Here is a 15149-nt window from a genome sequence, read left to right as displayed (position 1 = left end):
GGGTTACAAGTACAATCCAAGCAAGCTGTCTTCCTGAAGAGGTAGGTGTCAATACTTGAAGTGTGGGTTGGAGTGGATCGTATAAGTTATTCCTAGAATGAGTTGGATAAATTGAGTCATTCTGTGAGCAGATATATCGAGCTGCTTAGGCATGTGAAGCGAGATACAGTAGCTGGAATAAAGCAGGCGAAAAGTCACAAGCGGAGATGACACAAGATCTTTCGCCATGCTCCGATCTTAATCCGTGCACGTTGGATGTAGGACTCTGTAACCCATAATCAGTCCAGGTGATCGCCTATAGCAGGATATCCTCTGACCTTGACTTATACAACGTCCGTCATTAATTTGTCAAACAGATTCCCATCATATCTTTCCAAGCTTGCTTCCGACATATACAGCTCCATTAGAAGCACCAGCAGTCTATCCAAAGACAGCCGCTCCGTTCAAACAATGATCACCATATACCTTCTGGGGATACTATTTCTAGGGTCCATAGGATGGTACCTCATGAGACTCCTAAAGCTAGCAAAACTACCACCACTCCCTCCAGGACCAAAACCTCTTCCTCTCATCGGAAACGTTCTCGATATGCCACCCCACGGGTGCAAGGAATGGCTACACTGGCTAAAACACAAAGATGAATACGGTGAATCCTACACCATATACAGTCAACTCCATTCTAACAATACAAAGGCCCCATAAGCTCCGTGACCGCGGCAGGAAACACAATCATCATCCTAAACGAAGCTCGAATGGCATTCGACCTGTTTGAAAAAAGAGGCTCACAGTACTCTGCACGACCGAGGATGGTTATGGGTGCCGAGCTGTGAGATCAATATCCCCGCTAAACTCATTCGTGCTAATAAATGGTATAGAGGAGGATGGAACCGCCTGGTAACGATGAAGAGCAACCCGATCGAGGTGCGAGCTCATCGCAAGCGCATCAACCATCACATTGGCTCGACTCAGGCGTTAGCCTCCTTCTATCCTCAGCAGGATTCCCAAATCAATCAGTTTCTGTTGAGCGTGCTTGCCAAGCCCAGTGACCTCCTGGAGCTGGTTCGAAGGTGTGTAGAAACTCCCACGCAGCCTCTTGCTCGATGAGTCGATAATCCAGATTAACCGAAGGACAGCCTGGTCGGAGCCAACATTTTGCAAATCACCTACGGATACAAGGTGAAGCCCGCTGGACACGATTGTCTCATTGAACTAGCTGAAGCAATAGGGGAGAGGTTCAACAAGGCGATTGAGCCGGGCCTTTGGCTCGTTGACAGCTTCCCTTTCCGTATGTTCAGATTTGGCGTTACAGATGGGAAAATCTAAATAGCTGGCTGACCTTCTCAGTGAAACACGTCCCAAAATGGATGCCAGGAGCAGAGTTCAAACGTAAAGCCGAGGCATGGCGCAAGCTGCTGACCGCGCTAGCCGAGAAGCCATACGCGTTCGTGAGGCACCAAATGGCGGCTGGAACCCACAAACCGTCATTCGTGTCGAAGCAGATTGAACAGGCAGGGGGAGTCATGAGTCCCCAGGAGGAGCACGAGATCATCTGGACTGCCGGGGTTCTCTACGGTGCCGGTGCTGATACGGTGAGTGCCAACCAAAAACAACCCTAAGCAAGTCTAACAAAAGGATAGACTGTATCAGCAATCTCGGCCTTTTTCCTGGCCATGGCGTTGCATCCCGAGGCTCAACGCAAAGCCCAAACGGAGCTTGACCGCGTCGTCGGATGCAGGATGCCTGCGCCGGAAGACAGAAAGAATCTAGTCTATATCGAGGCTGTGATCAAGGAGGTCCTGCGGTGGAACCCGGTTGCGCCTGTCGGTGTTCCACATACGACCACGGAGGATGATTTCTACGAGGGCTACAGGATTCCCCAGGGCGCGACCCTGATTCCCAATATCTGGCAAGGATTCATTACCCACCACTTATCCTGCCTGGCTAACGAATCTATAGGGCTTTCATGCATGATCCTCAAACGTACCCCGATCCAATGGCGTTCAAGCCTGAAAGGTTCCTGGAATGTGACGGCCATGCACCCGAGCTCGACCCGCATAAGATGGCGTTCGGATTCGGCCGTCGAACATGTCCGGGTCGCTTTCTAGCTGATTCAAATCTCTATCTCACAATCGCTCGATCGCTTATTCTCTTCCACATCCGCAAACCAGTTGTGAACGGGCAGGTGATGGAGCCACCCGAGGACTTCCAGCCGGGAATCGTCAGTCAGCCCACGCCTTTTGAACTTGATATTCGACCGCGCTCGGCGGAGCATGAATCGCTTCTTCTCTCCAGCTCAGAACAGGCAAAGTCGGAGGGTCATTCGGCGTTGTTGGAGAAGATTTGGAGCATGCAGTAATGATTTTGGGTGATGGCATTACGGTTATCCTACTCTTTCCCCCCTATTATTAGATCAGCCTTCGAGAATTCTACGCAATTACATTTACTCTGAAACTCAATATACTTTTCTCAAGAGGCAAGAGCTGTAGGTATAGTAAGGCACGCCTGAGACGGAATATACGCATCATACAGCTTCACAGATAGATGTCACGTAATCCATCGAGTTAAACCAGTTTGACATCGAATACAACTCAAACACATGCAAAGCCGTTTCATGAGCAATGGATACATCTACAATGTCCGAAAGACATGCTAACCTGGCTCAGGGCTGAAGGCAACTCTCCTCTCCACAGAAACCCTAATCCTACCCGTTTAGGCAACAGACGTCATTCTCCAGTGCAAGGTTATCAAAACGTACAGATTCACATTCCTTTAGTTCTGTAAGCTTATTATGCACAAGTCTAGATCTGTGGATACTGGATTGCGCATGATGTCATAAACTATGGCATCCTTTTTATTACGTACGGAAAGGGCGTCAGAGTACTGGGGTAGGTCGCGCCGAGAAATGTTAAGATGCAAATGGACCATTCAGTCATGGTCTGGCATACTTTATACTGCGGGTGGCTTTTTTCAGAAGGACTAACGTTGTGTGACATGTCGATCCTTCAAGCATGCAAGGGAGATACGAGTTACTGCAACAGGACATGTATGAAGATGTCAAATGACAGGCACTGGCAGATATATCCGAGGTTGCTGACAACTCTGAACGAAACCAGCCAGTATAAAACATCTTCAGGCCTTTAAGCTCTTGACTCCCTTTCCAACCGTCTCTATTCTCAACACCCTCCCCCATCTCTCATCCATCAATCCCATCCACCAAAATGAAAGTCTCCCCCTCCTTCAGCAAAACCGCCGACCTCCTCTCCATCAAAAACTGGCAATACCTGTCCATCCTCTCCGGCAACCTCTCCGCCATCTGCCTGCTCCTCGGCTTCGTCCTCTCCGGCAACCTCCCGCCCACCAAGCCCTGGTGGACCGCCGAGCGCTTCGAAGAGCACTACCACGCACACATAAAAGGCACCCAAGCTGCCACCATCTTTCTCATGCTTGGCGGCGGCTTCTACCTCCCCTACAGCGCCATCATCGCCAAACGTATGCGTCTCATCCCCGCCCTCGACCCCATCATTCCCGACCTCGTCCTCGCCTGCGGTGCCTGCGGGTTCGCCGCCTTCATGCTCGCCGCGACGTTCATGTCTGTGCTGACCTTCCGGGACTACGGCGCCGAGACAATCCGTCTGCTCAATGATCTGATGTGGATGGCGGCGTTCTTGCCCTGGCCCGCCTTCTGGGTGCAGATGTGGACGGTCAGCTGGGGGATCTTCAGCGACCCCGGGCCGAAGACGGTCTTTCCGACGAGTATGGGGTGGGTGAATCTGGTGACGCCGTTGGGGTTGGCGTTTGCGGCGGGGATTCATATTCAGAAGGAGGGGCCGATGGCGTGGAATGGGGCGCTTTCGTATTGGGTGGGACTGGCGATGTATGGGATTCAAGTGTCGTATGATTGTTTGGTGATGATGAAGACGGTCAGGGAGGAGGGGAGTTTTTAGGTAGTTCTGGTGGTTGAAGGGGTATGCGTATCTCATGGATGGTAGAAGTAGAAGGATGTTGCGGTACTGGCCGGATAGACGTTACCATGTCTTCGTTGTATAGGATTGATTTCATTAGATGGCTGCCCCTATAAGGATTCGATTTGAGAATTCTACCTATCACAACACAATACCATGTATGCCCTACCACCGAGTCAAGTTACAGCCTTGCTCTCGCCCAGCCCACCGCCGCATTCCCAACTCCAACAGTCGCAGCACCCACCTGTGCAGCCCCATTCAGAGCAGCAAGTCCCGCCCCTCCAGCCCCGGCACTTTGCAGGGTAGCGAAGGTGCTGCCGGCCGCGACATTCCCCAACAGGCTGTGTACACCGGCAGCGAGGGAAGCTATACCAAGAGTCACCAGTCAGGTCAGCATTAATTACCATTCCTAGGTGCTGGACAAATCCCCGAACTAACGGAGGACGGTACTAGAATAGATTGGGGATACTTAGGGTCACGAACAAGCCTGTACACCCCCAGCGCCAAACCCCAGGGCCGAGAGCAGCGGAGCGCTCAAAACGCCCGGGGCCGCGATGCCAACGGCCACGAGGGCAGTTGTTGCTGCCGACCCAGGATTTTCGGTAGCCCATCCAGCGGCCTGGTCATTTCTCCTATTAGTGAACCAGCGAGCGAAGCCAAGTGCTTTAAGGTCGTAGGGAGGAAACCAAGTCACACACACCTGGGTGGCTGCGGCTGATGTGCTCTCCAAGGCAGGCTTTCCGTATGCAGCTGCTATCTTGGCACCCCCGTCCAAGGCTTCTTGAGCCATTTTGGATCCGCTGGATAGGTATTTTGCCGACACGGACATGATCGAGCGCAGTGATAGAGGCTTGAAGGATGCAGGAGATGGCAGATAAAACAGAAGTGACAAAAGAGGGGAAGCCAACAGCCGCGTGACGCCACCTGCCGCAGCCTGACGACCAGGAAACAGCCTCACTACTGCTGACTAGATCGCGCGATAACTAATAACCGGGGATCCCCTGTTATCCTCCTCGATTATTTCTTCCATAGTAAAGCCAAGGAAATCTTTTCTACCAGCTCAGTTTCGCTGATGCTCGCGGTTGTCTATAGATGGCAAAACTGTGCCTCTAGAAGCAGTGCTATTATGATGACAATAACAGGAAAATGTCAAAAAACCCAACACCATTCGGCAAATAAGAACCATCAAAGCAATTTGCTATGCATAGGAGGGAAAACATTTTTTGATCTAGATCGGTTTTTGAAAGGTTAGGCCGCCGGTCAGCGATAACTTCAATAGTAAGGCAGTCTGCTAGGAGGTAATCAAAAGACTGAAAAAAAAGTAAACAAAAATAAAAAAAGGCCCGATCCCAAAAAGTCTTCTATGCAGCATGATCTATAGAGCCGCCAACACAGACACCTGAGATATCAGGCCACCACAGGACCGCACTAACCAAACTAGAATTGCGCACTAACCTTATCAGGCAACCACCTGAACTCGCATCCTTCGATCTTTGAATCTTCATCTTGATATCACATCAATTCATTGACCTGCCCTCCTGACCAGATACATATACCTCAATTACACCAAATACCTCCGACATCAATCCCTCGACTCAATCAACTCCACCTCCAAATTCATCCCCCAAACCAATCCAACCGAACATCCTCACCCTCATCTCAACCCATAACCACAACCACAACCACAACCACACCAACCACCAAGCCGAATCCTAAACCAACCAAACCCAAAGAAGCAAAAATGTCAACATCCGACACCCAAACCCCACCCCAACAACAACAACAACAACAACAACCTCTCGAAACCGAACCCCAAAAACCCACCCTCCCCATGCACACTAACCACTGCCGCTTCTGCAACCACCTCCTCCTCGCAACAACACACAGTACATCGTCTCTGCCCCGCCGAAAAGAACCCGCTCGAGATGGCGCGCTGATACTCCCTCTTCCTTCTCCTTCTACGTCTACATCTACGACTACAGCTACAGCTACATCGACATCGACAGACAAGGACAAGGAGACGAGTACCGGGTCTTCGGATGCGAACGAAACAGGACAGACGCAGACGCATTACTCGATTCTGCTGTCGACGGCGGTGCCGGATCGGCGGGCGACGATGGTGCGACGCGAAGATGGGTTCGAGAAGAGGTGGTTTGTCCGATGTGGGCGCTGTCGCGTCGTGGTGGGGTATTTTCTAGATGCGGTGCATTTTCCGGCTGCGGATAAGGGCCAAGAAAGGCTGGAGGAAGAGGAAGAGGAAGCAGAAAGAGCCAAGGTGGTTTACTTGCTGCCCGGGGCGTTGGTCGAGACCGAGGACATGGGACATCCGGAGAAGATGAAGGCCATTGATCGAGAGTGGTCGGGGTGGATTCCTTAGAAGACACTAGATCCATGAAACTGTACCATGAAACTGTATTCTGAACTACACGCATATACAATAAATAACATTATAACCTAACTAATACGCTCAAGCAACAACTCCCGGCCTCGGGGCAGAATCGCGTCGTAAGGAGAGAGATCATGAAGAACATCAGGGTATCGTGAAACATTTAGTTGGCCAGGATGGTGCGAACGAGGTCTGCGAAATTAGCTGCGTTCATCCAACCAAGATAGCGAAAGGCTTACCGGTGTAGTTGATCTCGCCAGAGCTGGTGTCGACAGCCTTGAGCAGCTCGTCGACTTCCTCATCCGACATTTTCTCACCAAGATTCGTCAAGACTACCCAGATTAGTGCCATCCTCACATGCACTAGAGAACCACTCACTGTAGCGGAGCTGTCCCACTCCAATAAACCCAGTCAAATCCTTATCAAACACCTGGAATCCGCGACAGTATTCATCGGGCTCGCCGGGCTCACGGAATCCACCGGGGCGGTTGAGCACCTTCAGGAACGACTCGAAATCGACTGTACCCATTCATCAATATCTACCCCCATCGCATCAAATCTGGCCACTTACAGTCACCTCCGACGCTCTTCTCCAGGTCCGAAATCTCAGAGAGGGTGGGATTCTGACCGCAGGCGCGCAGCAAATCGCCCAGCGACTCCAGCGACACCTTCCCGGACCCACGGCGGTCGAATAGCGAGAACGCTTCCTTGTAGTTGGTGGAGGCCTGGTCATTATCGCGATGAGGTGAGCGAGACATTTTGACAGATGATAGAGGGATGAAGCTCAAAGGAATGGATGGGTTGGGAAGGGAATGAAGTGAAGTTGACGGAACCAGACGTCGGCGAACCAGGGAAAAGGATGCCAGGGAAACGAGGGGCGGGATTCTGGTGAAGGAACCGATCGCCAGTCTGGTGCACGATGCCACCCAAACCACGAGTGGCACGACCGTCCCAGTTTGGAAGACAACCATGTATTTGTTGACAGGGTATGCAAGGGTCGTGATTCCACCAAAGAAACTCCGGCACGTACCATATTGATGAGGTGGTCAAATGACGATGTTTTTGTTGTTGGGGGGCAATTCGAGAACCGGTAGGGGTGCAGTGAGGGGTGAAAACAGGGGCGGAGGACCACAATCGATAAAGCGAAGGAGGATGGAATGTGAGAGACAATCTGGAGAGGAAAGGAGAAGAAGACACAAGTCCCGTCGCTGGTCCGGGCGGCTTCCTTCCTGTTGTGGCCGTTGTTGTGGTAACGCCTCGTCGCCTGAATTCGGGGGCTCCACTCGATCTACACTCACTCGACACTCTACACTCTCGCCGTAGTAACTGCCGCTATTTATATGCAGTAGTTCTGCATAATTACAGGATTTAAAAGTATTGCCGCCTGGTATCATAACGTACAAATCATCATGCATAACACCAATCCATCGCCAGTTGTATAAACACCCCGTCCTGCCAGACTCCCAGCTCGGTTATCCAAACCCTCGTGAAATCAAATTTTATATACCTATCGCCCTCGTAGTTTGTCGATGCAACTGCCGAGCAAATTGGCCGCCTCCGCCAAGAGCTCCCATCGCGTGTGCAGGAATCCCTCGCGCAGGATGATCAACAGCCCCAGGCACCGATTGCGTCCCTGCATCCCTTCCAGGTCGTTGGGCGACTTCACGCCGCCAACCCGCTGAAGGAATTCCTGCATGTCGCGTCGCTGCTCGGCCACCGTCGCCAGGGCCGGCGGCGATGTGATCGGGCCGTCCAGAGCGAACCCGTAACACCATACGACCAACGCCGCCACGTAAATGACCCAGGGCCGGTTGAGGAGAAAGTCGTCCCGACCCGAATAGCAGTCGTTGCCGCCCTCCTGCGAGCTCCAATGCAACAAGCACTCCGACAAAAACTTCAGGGCGTAGAAGACGGCATCGCGAGCCGACGCCTTGGTCGCCCATCGCTCGATCATCTTCTCGCGCGCGGCACTGTAATCTCTCGGGGTGATCGAGCGACCCATCAGGCGACCCGCGCCCGCAAAGATCTGGCAGTCGACAATGTCCACGTGGGACGCCATGTGGGCGAGCCCGTGCAGCACGTCGCGCGATTCGAACACGTTGTCCTCGTCCAGCGGGTTCCGCAGGCGATTGTAGCCGTTGGGGAACGGCGGCGACCCGATCTGGCCCAGCGCCTCGTCAAAGTCGCGCCGCCAGTTGTCGAAGGCGCGCAGCAGAGCCGATCGCCATTTGTCCCGCCCGCCCAGCGCCTGGGGCACCCCGAGCGAACTGACCTGGAGGTCCCGCTGGTTCATATGCCAGCTGACGCTGAGCAGGCCGGCCATGATGATGGTGCGACCGAAGGCGTTGGTGCGCACGCGCTGCCCGTTCAGGGTCTTCTTGAGCCCGTCCAGGAACATCACCGGCTTGACGCCGTTGGCGTGCAGGCTGGACTGCACGCGCGCCACCTCGGCGGCGCTGGTGGCCGACCACAGCGCCTCGTCGCACGGCAGGGGCAGACGCAGCTCGTGCGCGACCATCTTGGCCGAGTGGCCGAACATGGTGGCGTGCGTCGAGTCCAGCACAAAGGCGGCAAAGGCCACGCGGCGGGTGGCCTCCGTCTTGATCCAGTGCGTCCACGACTCGTCGGCCGCAAAGTCGGGCGTCGTCGTCGACCCCGACGCCGACCGCACCTGCCGGTCCTCCCGCAGACTAGCCGGGGAGTCGAAAGCCGAGCGACCGATCAACGAGCTGCCACGGCGCATCAGCGTTAGCGTCGTGTCGTGATGGATATGGGCCCGCTCGTGCAGGGCGCGCGTGGAGTACATCTTCTCGTAGACCTCCAGCAGCAGCAGCGCCTGGAAGACCCAGAGCTTGGCGGGCGGCCGGAAATCGGCGTCCATGAAGATCTCCCACCGTAGGTGCCAGACGATAAAGTTCGCCAGCTCGGACGCCGCCTCGGTCACTTGCGGTCCGTGGACGTGGTCCAGCGTGGACGCGCCGATCGCCATGACGGCCAGCAGCAGCAGGTTGGGTGCCTGGTCGGCGACGAAGGTCGGGCGGTGCAGGATGGGCAGCTGCGCGTGGAAGTGGTACCAGTACGAGCCGATGTACGTCTGCATCATGCGCAGGCTCAGCACGTGATTGTCGTCGTCCATGTCGCCCTCCATCAGGGCGTCCTTGCGCTTGGCCACTACGGAATACGCCGCCTCGTTGAACCGAGTTGCCATGAGGTGCAGCAGCTCCTGGCGCTTGTCCTCCGACATGATGGCCCGCGGGGATCCGGGATCCAGGATGCTGGTCACGCTCATGGGGTGATGCGGCACCACGCCACTCAGGAACGCCCCGTAGGCCGAGTCGCCCATGAAAAACTGGTTCTGCAGCTGCGCGGCGTCCATGTAGTTGGGCACCATGCCGGTCGCCGACGAATAACCGACGGAGGACGACACCGCCGGGGGGTCGTTGAACAGCCACGCCGTGAAGTCGTCGGCCATGGCGAAGGGCGACCGATTGTAGGACTCGCTGCCGAAGATGGGATAGACACACGAGGTCAGCGAGTCAAACCCGCCGTCTCCCACCGCGCCCGGGGCCATCATGCCGGACATGGAATCCAACGCATTCAGGCTGGCGGTCTGACCAAGGGACGCGGGAGTGGAAGAGGCGGCCGGCGCTAGGGAGATGCCGGCATACCCGCTCCCAGGCATCTGAAGGCCCGCCTGCGAACCGTACGCCGTCGGGCTGACCAGGGAGGAGCCGGTCAAATCGGCCGGAATCGAGAAGACCGAACTCGGATCATGAGATGGGGCGCCAGAACTGCGACTGGCCTCCGATACGGACGGTCGGGACTGCGAATCATTGCCCAGCTCGCCAGAGGTCGTCGACCCGGTCACCGAGTTTCGATTTGGGAACGCGCCTGATGCTTTTTGTAGATTTGTAGGACTATATGCGGTCGGCTGATTTGCGGGTGTGTGGTCGTTGGTGCCTGCGGGCCGTGAGAAGGAAACGCTGGCCGCCTCGATGTCGCGTTGCGGAAGTAGGTCCGGGAAGCTGAAGGCCCGGTTGATGCCAGTCGACGGAGGTGACGAGGATGCCGCGACTGCTCTGGTCGCATGGCTGGCAGCCTGGGAATCTAGCAAGCCCCCCGTCGACGCACGGCCGGACGAGAGGTCGGTCGACGGCGAGACGGCGGGCTGAGAGATCGGGGCAGGATTGGCGGACGCCGCCTGCGCGAAGTGGTCGCGTTTCTGCAGCTGAGACCCTTGCGTAGTGTGTCGTTCTCGGTGTCGCAGGCACAGATCTTGTCGCACGAAGGAGCGATAGCAGTCGGGGAAGTCGCATCGGTAGATCTGCTTGGGGGCATCTATGCAAATTATTAGTGACTGGAGTGATATGGGGAGTGTGTCCACTTACGGTTCAATTGATGCCGGTATAGATGCTCGGCGCGGGAATAGCTCTTGCCGCAGCCCTCGAAGGTGCAGTCGTACTTGCGATCGGAGTGCACCTTGCGGCTTCTCTTCCTCTTGCGCGGCGTCGCGTTGACGGCGGGGGCCTCGTTATCCGAGGTCGTCTCCATCTCGCTGTGCGCCCGTCGGTTGTTTCTGGGTCCGTCCAGCCCCGGCATTACGCTGACCACGGAAGTCATCGTCCGGGTCCTGCCTTCTCATATATCGATGATCGTGTGTTTCCGATGAATACTCTGTGATCGGCTGTCCGTCGAGGTTCGGCAGCGCCCGGCGACCGGAGGAAATCCGAATTTTCGCTAGGCTGGCCCATCAGCCCACGAGAGTCGCGGACCGATGACCAAAACCGAGAGGATCAGGTTATGGCAGTAAGCGGATGAAGCCAGCCATAGACACATGCGCAGCGCGGGGAGAGACGCAGTGGGCGACCGGTGAGCGACGCAGGAAAAAACGCAAAACCCCGTGGGGAAAACGTGGTCGGGGCGGAGAAGGCCGACTGCTCGGTTGGGGCGAGAGTGACAGCGACGGGAATATCGAGGATCGGGGGAATAGAAGAGACTGGAGACGAATAGGTGAATGCAGACCGACAGTCCGGCAGTCCCACGAGAGCAGACAGAGCAGCGAAGATGGGCTGATGCCGAAGAGTTTGGGGAAGCGAGATTTGGCGGGAAGCCGAAGAGGGGAGGCTCCACTCTTATATAATCTATACCGACTCTAATATTCTTTAGTATACTCTGTACTCCGGACTCTGTTGTGTTGTAGACCAGAATGCATTCAATGTATTCTCATGCATGACTCGACATGACATCTACACGGTCGGATTCACTCTGCCTCACCCCACTGCTCGTGCCTGACGCTAGAGGCCGATCTCCATCCTGGCATCCGGCCAAGATGAAACTGCGGTACCAGCGGCAGTCCAGATGACAATATCTCTCGACTTCATGCTTTCTTTTTCTGGCTGCCTCGTCCCCAGCCGAGAGATCGGCGGATGGCGTCCTCCGCCCCCGGAGTGCCAACCGCGGAGATGGCGATAAGCGAATGCATTACTCTCCCCAAATTGCCAATGCCTGTTATCTCCACCCTGTGAGAGTCGACGATGGTCATATCGTCCCAGCTCACCGGGACTGATCGCCAGAGGATCGGGCAATAAACTATGATCGGCATGCATTCTACTGCTTCGATGAACCTGCTGTCGCGATCGCCAGACCAGAAAAGCAAATCCTTCCTTTCATTTGACGCAAAATCCTTGCCGTCACGAGACCCGCGCCCTCGCTAAGCGTGCATCCTGCTTTGCATCTTCTTGCACCACTCTGAGAGGCTCTTGTCACTCGTGTTCGTCTCATCTTTACCTCGGCCGATCGACGTACGGAGTCCGGGGATTTTCTGCCCAATCCGAATTTGGCCTCTTCAATTCAATGCTCATCTCGTTGCCACGAGGCATGATTGGCTGCAGATAGAGGTACAATTTCCACCTGTCTGATTCTCTGACCGAGAACCCAGAGAAGCAACGTCGCGAAGATCATGTTATGTGTCGATTGGCTTGGCTGCACCGCACGGCAGCGGGTTTTGGGTGCCTGGTCAGCTAATCATGCGGCAATGTTAATCTGGAGGACTTCTGCCAGACTGACGTCTGGGAATCTTTGTCATTCGATGCTTTAGTAGCCTAAAAGCAGGGTGGGCGTCATTCGAGGCAGACGGGAAGGATGTCGATATCTTTCTTCGGTCCTGTTGTTCTATCCATTTATTGCTGCCTCTTCCAAGTCCTTCAAGTCGTTACTTGCTGTGGAACAACCTGAACTATTCTCTAGTATATCTCAAGCGTAAATGAAATGATATTTAAAAGTATTTGAATCTTTGGTCAAGGTTGGGAAGGCCAAATAGTCGTTGTATATTCCGAGATAAACGAGTAACAACTTAAGCAGTGACAGCCCAAAAGTGACAGCTTGCTTCTGCAATCCTTAAGACGAAATATGTCCTAACAACTCTATATCCTACCTATCTATTTCACACCGGCCTTCAAACCGAGACCTTGGGACAAAATGTACATCGTCGGACGGACAGTCCGTCCGCACGGAGGGACTCCGAATCTCCGCACTCACTACTCTTAGTCTCTTTCAACGATTCCTTGGATCGTCCACATCCCGGATAATCACTTTATAGTCTCAAGGGTTATTGTGGGGTATCATCTCCCGTTCCCCGCGGGGTTGAGCCGAGCTACTTAAATACCGACATGATGCATTTCTCTGGGGTTGTCTTCGGCATACAATTGTCTGATAGACCAGGTTGATTTGGAAAATCATGAGACTCCTGGGCCTCAAATTTCTAACTACCCTGATTGCTGCGATCGGAGTAGCAGCACACGACGATCTACAAAGCCAATGCAAACACCTGTCGACTCTGGTCGCTACACACATCCCAGATATCCAGTCGCCACGCTCTTCCTTTGTTGACATCCATGGCATGAACGTATCAGGGACATGGAACTCCATTCCCTTCTGTCGTCTGCAGGGGTCCATCCCATATCCCATCAACAACAGCGTTCTTTTCGAACTTTGGCTTCCAGACAACGAGACATATAACGGCCGGTATCTATCTGTCGGTCCGTCCCCTCTGGCTCTGGCCCCTCAAACCCATCTAATGCCATAACCAGGAAACGGCGGCTTCGCAGGAACCGTCGACACCGCATCACTCTTCAAAAATCTCCATAAAGGATTCGCGGTAGCCGGGAGTGATGGCGGTCACCGGCAGTCCATCAACGACATCGACAACGGCGCTACCTCCCTTCCCTTTCTGCACGATACGCAACAAACCCTCGCTTGGATCCGCAACTCCATCGCGTATTTCACCCCATCGACGAAGGCCATTACTGGCATGTTCTACGCCAACACACCGGAGTACATTTACTACGAGGGATGCTCGACCGGCGGAGCCCAGGGGTTTGCGGCGGCTGAGTTTCATCCGGACCTGTTCGACGGCATCGTGGCGTCCTGTCCGGGAAACTGGTATTCGCATCTTATGTTGAGCTTTCTATGGGGATGGAAGGCTGCCGTATGTGTTCTTTCCTTTCTTTCAATACCCAGGAGAAAGAGAAGCTACTGATTTAAACATTCTAGGACCAAGCTCCCCTCCCCCAATCGACCCTTGACTTTATTCGCTCCCAGGTCCTAGACGCCTGCGATGGCCTAGACGGTCTAGAAGACGGTCTTATCGAGAACCCCCTCGCCTGTGATTTCAACATCCCCTCATTACCCTGTCCTCCTGACGCAAACACCACCACCAGCGAACCCTGCCTCACGCCCTCCCAGCTCAGAACCTACACCCTCATCTCATCAGGGCCCATCCACCCGGTAACCAAGAAATCCCTATACCCAGGATTCAAACCCGGCAGCGAGTCCGACTGGACAGGTCAACAGGGCGAACTAGCACAAGACTACGCCGTGCCGCTCTTCCAGAATTTAATCTCTCAGTCTCGGTCTCAGAGCGCGCGGAACTTCACCCTCCCTACCGCGCAATCTTTCAACTGGACCAGTCACGTCGCTCTCGTGGATAGCGAGGTCTCGCCTGTCCTTGACGCCATCAGCACGGATCTGTCAGTGTTCAAGAATAAAGGCGGCAAGTTACTCGTTACGCAGGGGTGGTCGGATCCGTATAATGCGCCGACGTGGCCGATGGAGCATTTGGCGAGGATTGAAGAGGTCACCAGCGCTGGGGAAGGTGGGCAAAATAAGGAAGAGTGGATGAAGTTGTTTATGATTCCTGGTAAGTGTTACTCGCTTTTTTTATGTGGTTGACACTTTCCCTACTCTCCCACCATCTTAGTATATGATAGTCCTAACGCGCATATCTACAGGCGGCGGACACTGCGGCCCGTCACCCCATTACCCGGATATCCCATCCGAGGTGAACACACTGGAGACGATGATCAACTGGGTAGAAAAAGGCATTTCACCACGCGATATGCGAGCAAGCCAGACGAGCGACGAGGATCGCACACGGAAACTGTGTGCCTGGCCGCTGGTGGCGCGGTATAAAGACAACATGACTGGGGGCCGCTGGAACTGGGAGGAGTTTGAGTGCGTTGACCAGTAGAGTGGTGATGGGAGATTGTAAATATTCCGGGGATATAAGATATTAGGCAGCCTAGCCTATGTTGATAATCATCCAGATATGCATAGTAAGAAAAGGAATCGACTATTTTCTCTTTAGTTTATATGGTAGCTTGGATACTAGATATGAGTGTGAATTTGCTGTTTACTATGGTGTTTCTCCTCACAGATTTGTTTGCACAGAAGTAAGCACCAGCACCTCGCAGGCTTCACTGGTACGCCGAGGAAAGTTGATCCAGCAGCAGGAAGTTCCCTCT

General features: G+C 54.2%; 7 protein-coding genes across 7 annotated transcripts; 4 read left to right on the top strand and 3 right to left on the bottom strand.

The window, feature by feature from the left end:
- Positions 1-450: 450 nt before the first annotated feature.
- Positions 451-2356, top strand: P170DRAFT_500964 (cytochrome P450; the record flags this gene model as incomplete). The annotated part of the gene is made up of 7 exons (XM_024854156.1): positions 451-646; positions 694-826; positions 876-1067; positions 1134-1285; positions 1345-1589; positions 1638-1906; positions 1957-2356. 7 exons carry the CDS (start codon positions 451-453, stop codon positions 2354-2356), a joined length of 1587 nt encoding a protein of 528 aa, XP_024701403.1.
- Positions 2357-3044: 688 nt separating this feature from the next.
- P170DRAFT_439787 (uncharacterized protein) lies at positions 3045-4311 on the top strand. Its single transcript, XM_024849922.1, has 2 exons — positions 3045-4034; positions 4101-4311. Exon 1 carries the CDS (start codon positions 3219-3221, stop codon positions 3942-3944), a length of 726 nt encoding a protein of 241 aa, XP_024701402.1. The 5' UTR covers positions 3045-3218; the 3' UTR covers positions 3945-4034; positions 4101-4311.
- On the bottom strand, positions 4144-4752 carry P170DRAFT_479018 (uncharacterized protein; the record flags this gene model as incomplete). The annotated part of the gene is made up of 2 exons (XM_024853618.1): positions 4144-4328; positions 4446-4752. 2 exons carry the CDS (start codon positions 4750-4752, stop codon positions 4144-4146), a joined length of 492 nt encoding a protein of 163 aa, XP_024701401.1.
- A 600-nt stretch (positions 4753-5352) lies between these two features.
- Positions 5353-6392, top strand: P170DRAFT_439785 (uncharacterized protein). The gene has a single exon (XM_024849921.1). It carries the CDS (start codon positions 5704-5706, stop codon positions 6337-6339), a length of 636 nt encoding a protein of 211 aa, XP_024701400.1. The 5' UTR covers positions 5353-5703; the 3' UTR covers positions 6340-6392.
- On the bottom strand, positions 6356-7450 carry P170DRAFT_439784 (putative cytokinesis EF-hand protein Cdc4). The gene is made up of 5 exons (XM_024849920.1): positions 7379-7450; positions 6920-7073; positions 6727-6867; positions 6588-6680; positions 6356-6540 (listed from the first exon to the last, which is right to left on the bottom strand). Exons 1-5 carry the CDS (start codon positions 7379-7381, stop codon positions 6512-6514), a joined length of 420 nt encoding a protein of 139 aa, XP_024701399.1. The 5' UTR covers positions 7382-7450; the 3' UTR covers positions 6356-6511.
- Positions 7451-7855: 405 nt separating this feature from the next.
- On the bottom strand, positions 7856-10899 carry P170DRAFT_449632 (putative C2H2 finger domain protein; the record flags this gene model as incomplete). Its single annotated transcript, XM_024851056.1, has 3 exons — positions 7856-10439; positions 10476-10686; positions 10737-10899. 3 exons carry the CDS (start codon positions 10897-10899, stop codon positions 7856-7858), a joined length of 2958 nt encoding a protein of 985 aa, XP_024701398.1.
- Positions 10900-13246: 2347 nt separating this feature from the next.
- P170DRAFT_363850 (putative feruloyl esterase B precursor) lies at positions 13247-14875 on the top strand (the record flags this gene model as incomplete). The annotated part of the gene is made up of 4 exons (XM_024844614.1): positions 13247-13385; positions 13437-13834; positions 13900-14545; positions 14637-14875. The coding sequence occupies 4 exons, from the start codon at positions 13247-13249 to the stop codon at positions 14873-14875; spliced, it is 1422 nt and encodes a 473-aa protein (XP_024701397.1).
- Between the last annotated feature and the right edge of the window lie 274 nt (positions 14876-15149).

The sequence above is a fragment of the Aspergillus steynii genome (assembly GCF_002849105.1).
Source record: "Aspergillus steynii IBT 23096 chromosome Unknown P170scaffold_7, whole genome shotgun sequence".
NCBI lineage: Eukaryota > Fungi > Ascomycota > Eurotiomycetes > Eurotiales > Aspergillaceae > Aspergillus > Aspergillus steynii.
The sequence above is the reverse complement of the archived record's forward strand: the minus strand, read 5'-3'. Positions and strand labels throughout refer to the sequence as shown.

Excerpts from the sequence above, each read along its gene's own strand:
- P170DRAFT_439787 (XM_024849922.1), top strand. The coding sequence starts at position 3,219 with ATGAAAGTCTCCCCCTCCTTCAGCAAAACCGCCGACCTCCTCTCCATC.
- P170DRAFT_439785 (XM_024849921.1), top strand. The coding sequence starts at position 5,704 with ATGTCAACATCCGACACCCAAACCCCACCCCAACAACAACAACAACAA.
- P170DRAFT_439784 (XM_024849920.1), bottom strand. Across the intron at positions 6,868-6,919 it reads GAAGAGCGTCGGAGGTGACT|TCGATTTCGAGTCGTTCCTG; the intron begins GTAAGTGGCCAG and ends GAATGGGTACAG. Across the intron at positions 6,681-6,726 it reads AGTGGGACAGCTCCGCTACA|TCTTGACGAATCTTGGTGAG; the intron begins GTGAGTGGTTCT and ends TAATCTGGGTAG.